Here is an 11553-nt window from a genome sequence, read left to right as displayed (position 1 = left end):
AAAAAAGACGTTTCGCATTTACCGGCGATCCAAGTACCATTTAGTTACAAAGTCTACCAACGTAGAGCGCCACAGATCATCGACAGACGGCTCGACAGTCGTAACAGAACACGACGGTATAGGAAAGCGAAAAGGCGTGAAAAAGTTTCGCGAAATTCTCTTAGGCATCCGGGCAAACGTTCTGTGTCGTGCCGTGTATCGCGTCGAGATTGCCACTGCAGTTTTTCTCGTCGCGTCTCGTGCGCGCGTGTGTGTGTGTGCGTGCGTGCGTGCGTGCGTGCGTGCGTAAGTTTGCGTGACACGTACGGGGCGTGTACGTCGTTTTCCGGGGTGCGGTGCATTTCTCATAGGACGAAAGATCTCACGGATCCACCGGATCTTAATATGTTTGAAGGATCATCGTGGTTCAGAAAAAAGAGCTGCCTATCGTGAAGTGAATTTTCTTCAAGTTGCGCGCATGCCTCCGTGCTGCTCACTCACTCGCCATTTTGGAGGTGAATATTATTTTTTACCCTCTTTGCAATCGCAATGAAGGAGTAAGAAAGAGAGAGAGAGAGAGAGAGAGAGAGAGAGAGAGAAAGAGAGAGAAAGAGAGAGAAATCGTTCGTGAACTTGAACCGCATTTCGCCGGGAAGCAGTCGTTCGTCCAGGACACAGGGATGTCATTCGACCAATGCGGACGCACGACTTGCCTCCTTGATCGCAGTGACGACGACGACGAGGACGAGGACGATCTTCCTCTATGCCATCATCAATTCCTCGTCTGTCTCTTTCTTTCGTCTTTCTTTAATTTTCCATTCCTCTCGTCCTTCTCATTTTCTCTCCCTCTTTCTTTCTCTCTCTCTCTCTCTCTCTCTCTTTCTCTCCTCTCTATCTGTCTATCTCTATCTCTCTCTCTATATCTTCCTCTCTTTCTCCCTCGTTCTTCTTTTCCCCTGTCTCTCTCTCTCTCTTTTTCTCTCTATATATCTATCTATCTATCTCACTCACTCTCCTCTCTTCTCCTCTTCTCTTCTCTTCTCTTCTCTTCTCCTCTCCTCTCCTCTCTTCTTTTCTTTCTTTCTTTTTCTTCCCTATCTTTTTCTGCGTTCGATGCCTCGCTCGCTTGCTCGGACGCGATCGTCCCGAATGAAGAAGACCCAACCCTCCTTACGCCCGCATTTTCCGTCTCCTGCGAATTTAACGCGAAACTCGTCATACTTGTTGTTTATTCGGCCGATCAACAATTCGATAACACCCTCTTTATTTCTTTATTACGGCGCACTTCCCCCCACGAAACGCCAAAATAATTCTCTTCGACGATTTCACGTGTGAGCGCGGAGAATGCGCGTTCTCGACATACCACCACTTCTTCGACCGCCTTAGGTTCACGATTCCCTCGCCTTAAAAGTAAACCCTTTTCCGGCGATTCGATTCTTAACAAGGATTCTCGAAGAATACGTGTTGTGTTTGCACGATCAACAAGGATAATGATGATGATAATTATGATGTTGATATATGATAATCATCGTAATTCTTTCATATTTAAATTATTAATTTTCAATGTGTTCTATCTTTGAGTGATATATATATATATATATACACATATACGATGATGTTAAATGTTTTTCTATTCTTTTACAATCCTTGTTGATCCAAATTCTTTATTGTTATTGTTTCAAGATCTTGAATCGTCTGTAAAATTTTCTCTGATATTTTTCTTTTTCTTTTTTTCTTTTTCCAGATATAATGTTATTCCTGGGAATGGATTGACAGAGAATTGATAAAGATTAAAGGATTAGAAACATCTTTTATTATTAAATAAAGAGGCACGGTGTCTGTGAAATAGGCCTCGGCCATTAATTCATCAATTTCTCTACTATGCCAGCTGTTTCAAGACCCGGTAGCCTTAAAGATCCAGAGATCGCAGAATTATTTGAGAAAAATGATCCGGAGAAGATATTTGAAGACCTTCGGGAAATTGGACATGGTAGCTTTGGAGCTGTCTATTATGCCCGATGCCTGGTTACCAAAGAAATCGTTGCTATTAAGAAAATGTCATACTTGGGAAAACAAACGGTTGAAAAGTGGCAAGATATTTTAAAGGAAATTCGTTTTCTTAGGCAACTCAATCACCCAAATACTATAGAATATAAGGGTTGTTACCTCAGGGACCACACTGCCTGGGTATGTAAAAGAAATGAATTAGAAATTATTATTATAATTTATATTATAATAAGAAATTATTAACTTTTAATTTTATTGAAATGGTCTTTCTTGGAATCTTTTTTTTTTTATATATATATAGTTGGTGATGGAATATTGTCTTGGGTCTGCATCAGACATTATAGAGGTACATAAAAGACCTTTAAAGGAAGACGAAATAGCAGCAATCTGCGAAGGAGTTTTACGTGGTTTACATTACCTTCATTCTCTTGGAAGAATCCATCGGGATGTTAAAGCAGGAAATATTCTTCTCACCGAAAATGGAACAGTAAAATTGGCAGATTTTGGTTCTGCTAGTATAAAATGTCCAGCAAATAGCTTTGTAGGAACTCCATATTGGATGGCACCAGAAGTGATATTAGCTATGGATGAAGGGCAATATGATGGTAAAGTGGATGTATGGTCATTAGGAATTACATGCATTGAACTAGGTATGTTTATTTTAATGTTACTAACTCTTATTACTTTTCAATATAAATGTGTAAAGTTATATATATATATATATATATATATATATATATATATATATATATATATATATATAAATATGTATAATTCTAATTATTTTAGCTGAGAGAAAACCTCCTTACTTTAATATGAATGCCATGAGTGCTTTGTATCATATTGCACAAAATGACACTCCAGCTTTGAATTCACCAGATTGGACTGATGTTTTTCGACATTTTGTTGAAGTTTGTCTTACAAAAAGTCCTAATGAAAGACCAACATCTGGTACACTGCTGTCTGTACGTTTTTGCTATATATTATGAATATACAATTGTTAAATTAATTATATAAAACAGTTGATATAAATTCTTTATTTTGATGCTTCTTAATATAAAACTATTGTACTGTCTGGTTGATTATCTTCTTATAGATTTTTTATTTTATAGCATCAATTTGTTACAAGAACACGTTCTCCACAAGTCTTAATAGATTTGATTCAAAGAACAAAAGCTGCTGTTAGAGAACTAGACAATTTAAATTATCGTAAAATGAAAAAGATTTTGATGATAGATGCATGTGAAACTGAAAGTACAGTTGGGGATGCTGATGGTGTGTATATTATCAATATTATTATTTAAAATCTTCCTTTATATCTGTAATAATGTAAAATTTTTATTTAAGATACTCCTGATGAACAAACTGGTGGTGATAGTAGCAAAAGTAATTCAATTACCTCAGAACATTCAATTCATTCAATGGGAGTATCAGCGAGTTCTCAAAGTTCCTCCACAAACAGCTTACCACTGCCTAATGCAGATTCAAATGACTATTCCACTGGTTCTGTTAGAAATCGACATAAAATAACGAGTGGTGGTGTCACAGCTAATCTGCTTGAACATGGTGCCAATAATTTTGCAACCATTAGAACGACATCAATTGTGACCAAACAACAAAAGGAACATATGCAAGAGGAAATGCATGAACAAATGAGCGGTTATAAGAGGATGAGGCGAGAACATCAAGGAGCTTTGGTAAGTCTCAAGATAATATTTGTATTGATATTTTTGATGATTAATGTTATAATTTTAACTTTATTTATAGGTTAAATTGGAAGAACGTTGTAAAATGGAAATGGAATCCCATAAACAATTATTAGATAAGGAATATGAAACATTATTGCAACAATTTAGTAAAGAATTGGAGAAGTTACAGCTTAGGCATTACCAAGAATTGGAACGTAAACTTAAACAAAACCAAAATGCGGAGAAGAAACTTCATAAAGAAATTACAAGTAGGCAAGAAGCTGATCGAAAAGCTCTTGAAGCTCAACAAAAACGAGAGTACAAAGTAATTGAATTTTTATTTTGAATCAATTTATATTACTTACTGAAAGATTCGTTGTAAACTTATTATTCTTTGTTTGATTATAGGCATACAAAGAAAGATGGAAAAAAGAACTTTCTCAGGATGAAGTAACACCAAAGCGACAAAGGGATGCTACTCTTCAAAGTCAAAAAGATAATTTAAGGCAAATGGAAGCACAAGAAGAACAACGCTTAGCTAGAGGACAAAGAGAATATCTTGATCTTGAGATTCGTAAATTTAGAAGAAAAAAGTTGCTTATCTTTCACAGTCTTGAACAAGAGCTTTTACGTGAAGTTAGTAACACGTTATTTATGTTAATTATAAATTTTATTGATTACGTATATTCATTTATTAAATATGACTTTCAAATTCATATTTTAGGAATTGAATAAAAGACAACAACAATTAGAGCAAGCACATGCCATGCTGTTACGGCATCATGAAAAGACTCAAGAATTAGAATACAGACAACAAAGAGCAGTGCATGCTCTTAGAGAAGATCAAGTTCTTCGACAACATGCTACTGAACTTTGTAATCAACAGGATTATATGCAACGGGCTGAACGTGATTTACGTAAGAAACACGCACTTGAACTTAAGCAGCAGCCAAAGAGCCTCAAGGTAAGAAATATCATCTAAAACCCATCTTTTAATTTATAATAAGTTAAATTAAAACAGAAAAAAAATTTATATATACTTTCTTTTAATATTAATCGTTTTAGCAAAAAGAAATGCAAATTCGCAAGCAGTTTAGGGAAACTTGTAAGATACAGACAAGACAGTATAAGGCATTAAAAGCACAGATATTGCAAACAACTCCAAAGGATGAACAGAAAGCAGTTATAAAGAAATTAAAAGAGGAACAGAGGCGAAAACTTGCACTTTTAGGAGATCAATATGAACAAAGTATTGCTGAAATGCTTCAGAAACAAAGTATACGGTTAGATGAATCGCAGGAAGTCCAGTGTCATAATCTTAAGGTTAAATATTATATATATATATAATATTTATATATATATATATTGTTTACATACAAATATTTCATATTTATTAGTATGTTCGAATTAATTAGAATTAATAACTCTGTTGGATGTTAATTTTAACGGAAATATAATTACATTTTCAATAGGAAAGGTTAAATTATGAATTAGAGATTTTGATCGCGTATCAGTCTAAAAACAAGATGCAAGCCGAAGCACAGAGAAATCGTGAACGACGTGAATTAGAAGATCGTGTATCTGTGAGACGAGCTTTACTTGAACAAAAAATGGAACTCGAAACGCAAGAATTTCTTCGCGAGCGCAGCGAACGAATACGTTTGTTACATGAAAGACAAGAACGTGAATTACAACAATTTGACGAGGAAAGTGCAAGAATAGGATTCAGGTAAATATTTGCCAATATACTTTTTATATCTATAACTTGTAAAATAAAAAAAAAAAAAAAAAATTAAAAAAATAAAAATTAATATCCTTAGGTTTATTATTAACTTATTAATATTTTTGCATTTTAGACAACTTTTATGATCACCGACTCATATGTGTGAAATGATATTTTATAAAAATAGAAATTATATGTCTAGTTTATTATTTACTCATTTGAGATATCAAAAGACATATTTTATTAACTACTATTTCGAAAATTTTTTTCAATTACATAATTTTCAAGAATAATTAATATACTTAATTTTTCTGTGTTCGTATCAATGTGGAAAAATAATTTTTAAATATTTCAAACCAACATGTCAAAATATCTCAAAAGAAAAAAAATCTATACATATATATATATATATATATATGACTTAGATCACTTTCATAATCATTGGTTCATATATTACTAAACTCTATTCTAATAATTTGATGGATTTATATTATAAAACTTATTAATATGTTGTCAACATTATTTCAGTGCTCTGGCGATAGCAGAAGCATCAAAAGAATCGTATCCAGATGATGAAAGCCTTAGTGGCTCAATGTTAAGTCTGGCTCACAGTAATAGCTCTACATCCTTCCCCCCTAATAGTCTTTAATTTTAATTATATTAATAGAATATGTATGTATGTGTCTGCCTGTAGTAAGTACATAATGAGTCTCCCGATCTATAGTTCTATGACTTATACGGATGAAACAGTGGTTGACTCATTGCGTGCATTAATTCAAACCTAAAAAAAAGTTTTTAGGATTGGAAATGTGTATTGGACTGAAGTTAATCTATTGGGATACTTCTTTATTATCGAAATGTCAACACAGAAGCTCTTGGTTTGAAGAAATATTCCTTCATATTGAAGGAAAATTTAGATGCTTTTTGCAGCATTGTAATTATTAATCTCATCCTCTATCATATTTAAAAAAAAAAGAAAAGAAAAAAAAAGGAAAAAAAAAGAAAAAAGAAAAAAAAAGAAAAGAAAAAGAATAACATCGGAAAAAAAGCAATAACAATTTATCTGACTCTCAATGTCTCTTATAAATAAATTTAAAGAATTTTGAATGATTTCAATTCTCTTGAATTTTTCGTATTGTTTTTATAAATTTATAGCTCGATCAGAGAAAAGGAATTTTAAATTTATTCATTTATTATAATGAATATTGACCATTATATAAAAATTGAGAAAAAGAAAAATAAACAATAAGGCCGAATTTATTGTATATGGCTTTATCTAGTTTTATTGTATGAAATTGAAAATTAGTAATGAAGATAATTTTTAATTTTTATTTTATAACATGATTTAAAAAATTGTTGACAATATTAAAAGCTGAATACGAAAACTTATTAAAATCGAGTTTATATTACTTCCAAACATATAATATATATATATTATATAATTATAACAAACAATATATATATATATATAATATGATTATAAATGACCTTTTCTTAAAAAATTGCTTATTATAAAAATCATTCTTTGTGTTACAGGTTAGTATCATATTATAATAAGAGATAAAAAAATTTGTGTAATCTACATATAATACATGTATATCAATTTTTACCCAAATAATGGTATGATACAAAAAAAGATTTTCTTGATATTAAATTCATTCGATATGATATATCAAAAATAATTTCTGATGATACCAATACTACTTCATTGTTTCATGGTTTTTATTATTTCTTAAAGAATAATAAGCAAAACTTTTAATTGTATTAATTTTCGTTGGATGGAAAATATACTTATAAAAAATATCTCATAAGTATAAAACTGCCAATGACATCCATATCTGTTGCATAGGTTTTATATATATTTTTTATTAGATACATATTGTGTATGATAAGTAATTGTTTCTATGTTAGAATTGCACTTTTTGGTTTATCTTTTTTCTCTCCTTTTTTATACTTTTTAGAAAAACAACTTTATAATTCATTAACATTGCTTGTAATTGTGATATTTAGATCTTTTATTACATGGTATTCCTCATAGTATACAGTTTCATCCAGTACACATTCCAGTTCTATATTCGTATATCATATTGTGTTTTATGTTTCTGTTTTATTATGCCTTGTGTACCTTTGTGTTTTATACATCTTGTATCGACTATCAAATGTTCAATCCGTGTTCAGCTGATTGTGACTGTTTTCTCAAAAGAGAATGTTCAAGATGTTATTTACAGTATTGCACACGTATAATATATTTTACACGACAAAAAGAAAAAAATTAAGATATATTATATCCTTGTATTTTATAGTTTTATTGAGAAAATTTGTAAAAAAAAAAAAAAAAGAAAAAAATTTGCACAAGCTTACAATTTCATTCTCGATAAGAATAAGAACAGATCAAATCTTTTAATGCGTGGCACTTTTTAATAGATACTTTTATTCGAATATAAATTAAATATATATATATATATTGCTTTTGTGTCGAATGTCAAATAATGGGGATTGAATCAAAGACATTAAAAAATAAAAAATGTAAATAAAGTTCTCCTTGAACATTGGATACAATGAAAACTGATAATGTGATAACGAAAGAAATCTTAAAAGAGACATTCGTGCATGTTGATTTAGAAAATATATTTTTTATGAAATCATTTAATGAATACTTTGAAGTAATATTATGTTACACATTGTCTTTTATTGTTATACATTTATTGCTTTTTGCTAATAAAAAGAAATTAGATTTATATTTAAAAGTATAGTTAACTTTTACGATTATAGACTTGCTCTAAAATTTTTATTTGTAAAATAAAATCAGGAGTATATAACAATGATCAATATTTTGTTGTATTATTTTTATATATGAGATATAATCAATATATATAATAATTATAAGCTATCGTCGTTTGTGCCATACTCATATGTGCAAAATTTATAATCTATTTTTTTATGTTTGACGTTTAAAAGTAATAATTCATTTAATGTTTTTTGTTAAAAAATCAAACGATGGTGTATTTGTTAACCATATCTTATATATATAAAATACATTCCAGTTTTCATTGCACAAATACAATTTTCATAACGAGACTAAATTATATGGACAAAGAAGAAATATGTTGATAATGTTTATGAATCGTGATATATAATGGAATACATACATGTTTTAGCATCGATAAAAGAAAACTATCACAATCAACTGAAATTTTGTCTATATAAATCACGTGTAAATATATTCTCTCACATACTACATAAACAATAATTAAAATAAAAAAAAAATTTAACATAAAAACAAGATCAGAACAATTTAAATGTATATGAACAGAACATTGTGTAATTCTTCTTTGTATTATTAGAAAAAAATGCCTGAATTCTCAACAGACACAATTTTAGCAAATTATTATAAAAAATAATATCTATCGCTGACTAATAGAGATTGTTCGTGCTACATATTCAACTGTAGAATACTTTAAAGGCAAAGTATGACAATTTCTTTAAATGAAAGATCATAAATACGTCACAGATACATAAAATCTTTAATCTTTAAATGTATAACCAACTTTATCATAGTCCTCCATAGCAATATGTATATGGAACATCAATTTTGCAATCTTCGTAATGAAGAAATAATAACATAGAAAATAGTTGAGAAATAACTTACATTACTAAATAATTTTTCACTAGTAATTTAAATCAATATTGAAAATAAGAATACAAAAAAAGAATGTTGATTTTCAAAAAACACATAGTATGTTCCATTAAAAAAGTGAGATAAATTTTGACATGAGATATATAATTCATGTTTTTATTCCAAAATATTTCTAATTAGATCTTGTAAAGAGAAATTTTTTTATTTTTTCTTTTTTTTTTTTCTATTTTTTTTTTTTTTCTTTTTCTTGTTTTTTCCATTATGTTAGAGAATAAAACGAAAAACAAACTGATTAAATTATATCTATATCTTTAACTTCCTACATATAAAATGTATAATTTTTTTTGTTTTAATAGTAAAAATAAAAACTGTAAGTAGTAATTGTTTTAGTTTATAATTAACGATTATACTTAATAAATAATAATCAATATATTATATAAGAAATAAGAAATGATTTTGTGCATACTGTATCATAAAAAGATTATATATTTCCCTATTTAATATAGTAATAACAGTATACACACTTCCTTAATGATTTCAATAATGATTTCAAACGATTAAGCATTTAGTTGATAGTAATTTAAACTCATTACTTTACAAAAAAAAAAAATTAAGTCATATTATATACATACCAGTATTTAGAATAATGTTATTAACTCACTTTTTTTTAAACTCAGAATTTTAAATAGCATGTATGAACAAAGAATTTATTGTCATAAAATTTTATACGTTACATATATAATATTTTGCTAACAATAAAATTTAACTTTACATTGTACACAATTATTTGCCAATGAGAAGTATTATAGATGTATATTGTATTCTTTTTTCTTTTTGTTATATATTAAAAATAAATTTCTTTAAATTAATTCTCCAAATAGAAATATGACTGAAATAATTGGGAAAGATAATTATGTATTTAGTAAATTATAAAATTATGTTTAAATATCAAAGAGAGAAAATTGTTTTTTTACTAGCAATTAACCTTATGAGAGAGAGAAAGAGAGAGAGAGAGAGAGAGAGAGAGAGAGAGAGAAAGAGAGAAAGAGAAAGAATGAGAGTGAGAGTGCTTAATATATCGCAATAAAATAAATAATAATATAATAATAAGTTTTTACATTTCTTCCATTAAAATTGTTCTTTTAATAAATTGTATATTCTTCATATATATTGTAGCACGAATTCTCTCTCTGAGTCAAATTGTATGTATGTACTAAAAATAATTTTTTGTTTTAGTCTGTAATCTCAATGTAATCTGCTAAATACCAATTTTATAAAATTAATTTTCAATATTTTGTAAATATTCCAAAGTTATAACGCGAACAAAATTTAGATACAAGCAGTGACGTAGACAATTAATCATAAGCATATCATATCAAATATAATTATTATTTTACGCTTATGAAAGCTTGTCTTTTCTCACTTATATCTCTTTACATGTGATCATTATGTTTTGATAGCCGCATGTGTGTTCGCTGCTCAGTTGAAAAGATAATATTTTAAAAATTGATACCAATGTTTTAGCATTAAGTTATATATTATCTTATTATTAATTGACACTATAAGTGATGCTTTTATATAAAAAAAAAAAACTTTGCAGCGAATACAATAATACATACTTTAATACAATTTTGGCTTTAACTAGGTAAAATATAATTGTTATTTTTAATAAGGTACTTGTTAATCAATTATGCAATGTTGTAAAAATAAGATATCCACATTTTGAAAACAGATCCTATAATATAGTAACAGCCACTTCAAGAGAAGTACAATATAATAGCATTAGATTCTATTAAATACAATGCAAAATAATTTAAAATGTTTATATCAAATTGGGCAATAATTATGTATATTATTATTACAATATTATTTTAGATAGTTTTCTTTATAAATAAAAAATTGTATGTCTAATTCTATGTGTCCAAAATAGATTTTTATTCTAAAAACCAAGTGATTACTTTCAGCAAAAAAAAAATGAAATATTATACTATGTCTTTATATAAGAACCGTCCATCTCTATTCTTTAAATAATCAATGTCAATTCCACAATTTCAGAAATATTGTTATATAACAATATATACGTGTACAGCATTGGTAAATATAAAATCTAAATTAATACACAAGTATTTGGTGATAAAGAGAGAAAAAAATATTTATAATTTATTTATAATTTATAATGGATTTAGTTTAGACTCGTGAAGTGGCTTCTACTATAAAATATATCACTCTTTTAGACAAATTTAAAAAAAAAATTAATTACTCTGTGTACATTTATAGAAAGCATACTGCAATCAATGTCCAAACGATAAGATTTCGTTTTCTTGAACTTTTAAAAACACATCAGCATTGTGAAATTAAACACATCTTTCAAAATAATATGACCCAACAATGTGTCATATGAATAAAATATCTAAAAATCAATTTCATTATATAACAGATTTAAAACTAAAGTACACTATGAATGTACATTAATGCAACAAGTTTTAATAAAATGATCATTACTGATCGCATTATTTTTT

At 28.4% G+C, this 11553-nt stretch overlaps 1 protein-coding gene across 3 annotated transcripts; it reads left to right on the top strand.

The window, feature by feature from the left end:
• The first annotated feature begins 32 nt into the window (after positions 1–32).
• Positions 33–6790, top strand: LOC124431288 (serine/threonine-protein kinase Tao). Of its 3 annotated transcripts, none has more exons than XM_046979010.1 (12): positions 33–494; positions 1724–2166; positions 2288–2636; positions 2776–2951; positions 3099–3261; positions 3334–3683; positions 3754–3999; positions 4083–4310; positions 4399–4638; positions 4740–4997; positions 5147–5403; positions 5926–6790. In XM_046979010.1, the coding sequence occupies exons 2-12, from the start codon at positions 1861–1863 to the stop codon at positions 6044–6046; spliced, it is 2694 nt and encodes an 897-aa protein (XP_046834966.1). In that variant the 5' UTR covers positions 33–494; positions 1724–1860; the 3' UTR covers positions 6047–6790. The 3 variants fall into 3 exon arrangements, with proteins under 3 accessions (XP_046834966.1, XP_046834968.1, XP_046834967.1); XM_046979012.1 differs by lacking the exon at positions 33–494 and adding an exon at positions 552–761; XM_046979011.1 differs by lacking the exon at positions 33–494 and adding an exon at positions 998–1389.
• Positions 6791–11553: the final 4763 nt, after the last annotated feature.

This window comes from Vespa crabro, chromosome 20 (genome assembly GCF_910589235.1).
Source record: "Vespa crabro chromosome 20, iyVesCrab1.2, whole genome shotgun sequence".
Taxonomy (NCBI): Eukaryota; Metazoa; Arthropoda; class Insecta; order Hymenoptera; family Vespidae; genus Vespa; species Vespa crabro.
This window is presented reverse-complemented; position numbering and strand designations above follow the sequence as displayed.

Bases quoted from the DNA above. Each gene is read 5' to 3' on its own strand.
- LOC124431288 (XM_046979010.1), top strand. From the start codon at position 1,861: ATGCCAGCTGTTTCAAGACCCGGTAGCCTTAAAGATCCAGAGATCGCA. The intron at 2,952-3,098 runs GTACGTTTTTGC...TTTATTTTATAG, and splicing joins CATCTGGTACACTGCTGTCT to CATCAATTTGTTACAAGAAC. The intron at 3,262-3,333 runs GTGTGTATATTA...TTTTTATTTAAG, and splicing joins TACAGTTGGGGATGCTGATG to ATACTCCTGATGAACAAACT.